General features: G+C 43.2%; 1 protein-coding gene across 1 annotated transcript; it reads right to left on the bottom strand.

Moving 5' to 3' along the window:
* Positions 1 to 658: 658 nt before the first annotated feature.
* her12 (hairy-related 12) lies at positions 659 to 1,364 on the bottom strand. Its single transcript, XM_053425460.1, is given in 3 exon segments — positions 659 to 1,084; positions 1,192 to 1,310; positions 1,313 to 1,364. Coding segments are annotated over 3 exon segments (597 nt in total).
* Between the last annotated feature and the right edge of the window lie 2,006 nt (positions 1,365 to 3,370).

Raw genomic sequence — 3,370 nt, 5'->3', positions numbered from 1 at the left:
AAGTGGTGCGACCATTTTATTAATTTAAAAGTAAGATCATTATGGAGACCAGTCTGTTGAATGCTCTACACTTGAAATATAAACATTTTCTGAAACAGTTCATGAAATAAAAATTTGTTTATTCATTTTTTTGTGATTGTATCTTTTTATTGTTAATTGTCATACAAATGTTCATAATAAGTTTTAAGAGCTAAAGGTAATAGCATAACAGCTATTTCAACATACAACACATATGGACGTCCACTTGCACACTCACACACACCATCTTCATTCACATCCATAAAATTTGGCATATATCATTTGTAATGGAAGAGAAATATTCTCAACAGCAGATGCATTAAAACACAGTATGTACTGTAACGTCGAGCAGTCCACGGATAAAACTCCACTGGAGTAAACAAATACTTCATAAGATTTGACAAAACCATCAGAACTCAACCTCCAGCTTAAAAACATAAGGGAAAAGCAAACAGATCAGAATCAATAATCAAAGCAGGACAGTCTTAAAATAAGTGAGATCCTTGTGCTTAATACTACTTGTCCATCAATGTGATGCGACAATAACGAAACCCGCCATGAATGAGCAGGCTGGAAATACATTTCCTACATAGTGAGGGAGCGGACAGATTCCCTCAGGTCTCAGTGTCTCAGTGAGGTTCTACCAAGGCCTCCACATGGGGCCTCTGGTGCTGCTGATGCTGCTGCTGCTGTCCTGCAGCACTGTGGGCCTGATGGTGGAGCAGACTGGGGAGGAGCTGCTGCTCTTCTGGACCTGACGGAGCTGCTCCTGCTGCTGCTGGAGGCCCCGCAGAGGAGACACACAGGCCTCTGTGTTGGAGCCAGCAGAGAGGAAGTGCAGCGAGTCCCTCCAGCAGTGAGAGTAGCCCTGGTTGTAGTCGCTGTGAACGAGGCCCGGCTGCAGCTGCTGCCTCAGGAAGCTCACGGTCATCTCCAGGATGTCGGCTTTCTCCAGCTTGGAGTTGGGCTCCTTCTTGTGAAACTCTTTCTCCAGGATCGCCTTGAGCTGCTCGATGCAGGTGTTGATGCGATCTCTGCGCATTTTCTCCACGACAGGTTTTCTCATCTGTGGAGGAGCAGACAACCACGTCAGTTCATGATCCAAGTCACACAATCAGATATTTGTTCTGTTCAAGCAGCTGCAAAACCACTGAAATCCTCATCACCACTCACCTTAATGTTATCCTTCACTGAGATCGCGATATGGTGCACTGAGGAGTAGTTACTGGAGCAGGGAGCCATGTCTGTGCAGGTGAGCTGGGAGGCTTCTTCTCCTTCTGGGTGGCAGTGTGAGCTCTGATGTGTCTGGAGGAGCTGCTCCTCATTTTATACTGGGCCATTAGCATAACAAAGCCATGTGGCTCAGGCAGGGCTGGGGTTCCCACACTCTGACCAGTGGGACTCCCAGCTTAACAATAGAGCAGGTCAATAACTCACAGGGCATGTATCTGTGCGTGGCATGTTTCCCAAGATAAGCAACAGGTAATTAACACTTTACCAAGCCGTCATCTGAGGATTCATTAGGGAGCGCATGTCTGACTTACACTTTGTTTTTCAAACGTTCGATTAAATAAAGACGAGAGATGCACACAGAGGATCTTCAAAGGGCTCGGCTGCAATGAAAGACCAAATGCTTCACTGCTGTAAAACAATATAAACTGAGGGCTTTCATTTTCTCTTCAAAGACGGCTGCACTTCCTCTAAACGCATGTTGGCGCACAGGCAGGAGCATCCGAACACAGGAGAATTTCCGTTTTCAACAACCTTTTAATATAGTTATTTTTTGTGTTTCTTGCAGTGCTATAGAGTTAGGTGACCAACACACACACACACACATGCAGCACAAACAAGAGGAGAACTAGAATAGACCACATCAACGACAACAGAGTACAAACAGGGAGGAAACAAAAAAAGCAAAGATAGCCTAGTCAAAAAAAAGGAAGGTGCTCACAGTTTGGTTATATTATGAGAAAGAGAACACGAGGAAGTACGGAGCAGGTAGAGAAGTCTTCAGGGTCAGAGGTCAGAGTGACATCATCTGGCCGCAGGGGAAACATTTCTTTACCCACCTGTTGCTTTTACAACTTTGTGCTGCTGCTTAAACTTCAGGCTGCTAAACACAGGCTTCTTGGTGCCCAAAGCAAGAATAGGATTTGGTGCATTAGCTTTATTTCTGCTCAAATAAAGGAAATGTTTTACTGGTAACATGTAGCACAATATACCTCCATATCTGGCTTTCACTTCCCCTTCCTCTTTTATACATTTTTAGTGCCCATCCCTGACGTGTAATATGAAAACACGTCAGGGATGGTAATACTGAAGATAATACTTATGAAGATAATACTGAACGTATTATCTTCATAACATTAGCTCCAAGTCGCCCAACACAGAAACCAGACTTGAGTTTAATTTAACAATTTCATCAATGTTATCATTGATTTGTTTAATAGAACTGTTTGTTATTGTAGAACTTGGATTATTGCTGTTTTTATTAGACTTAGTCCCAGAAAACAGCAGTGACTGAGTTCTGCTAAAACAAATCCAGACTTTAATTATAAGCTCTCGTCTTCTTCTCCTGAGGGTCTGTTGTTAAGTGAACAGTGTCAAATTATAGTGTCCAGTTAATGGCATTATGAGAGGGCTGGCAGTGTGCCTGTGAGGGCCTCCATCACGGCCTGGCCCCAGATGTGAAGCCGGCCTCGCGGGCGTAGTGTGAGTATTCCCGACTCCAGAGTTTCCCACCAGTCCCCAACATCAGGGTAAATGACCTACAAAAGCCATGTCAGTCCTCAATGCTCCACTGGGAATGTTAATTGATCTTTTGTTGCAGGACAAACAGCAACTCTATGTCCCCGGTCCATCTGGGAAAAATCAAGTCAACTGGCTTCAGCGCTTTGCCACAGACTGGTCTGTCTTTGGTCTGCGTTGACTTTTTTTAATTTAGGATGTTCAGCCAGCCATTTACAAAGCTGAGAGAAGTGCTTTAAGTTTTAATTAAGTCAAAGAATTCGGGCCACAACAGTAATATAACTTCATCGCATGTCAATTTAAAAAACAGATCTGAAGCACGGGTTGATGAAAAGGTAAAGGATCTGCTGTTGGGATTTTAAATTTTAGCCACTGGAAACGTTTCTACACCAGAAAACTGAAAGCATGAGCAGTACAATGTACACAACAATGGTTCTAATTGAGATGAATGGAGCTTGTGAGAGTCCTGAATTATTAACGCACCGTCTGGTTTCAGGGGGGGGGGGGGTCAATGCATGAAAAGTGAAAGTTTTCAATTCGAATCAGTTAAATGGTCTAAATTTCAATAATATAAAATAGATGAAAAAAAGTTTTCCACAATACA

The sequence above is a fragment of the Pleuronectes platessa genome, chromosome 6 (genome assembly GCF_947347685.1).
Source record: "Pleuronectes platessa chromosome 6, fPlePla1.1, whole genome shotgun sequence".
NCBI lineage: Eukaryota > Metazoa > Chordata > Actinopteri > Pleuronectiformes > Pleuronectidae > Pleuronectes > Pleuronectes platessa.
This window is presented reverse-complemented; position numbering and strand designations above follow the sequence as displayed.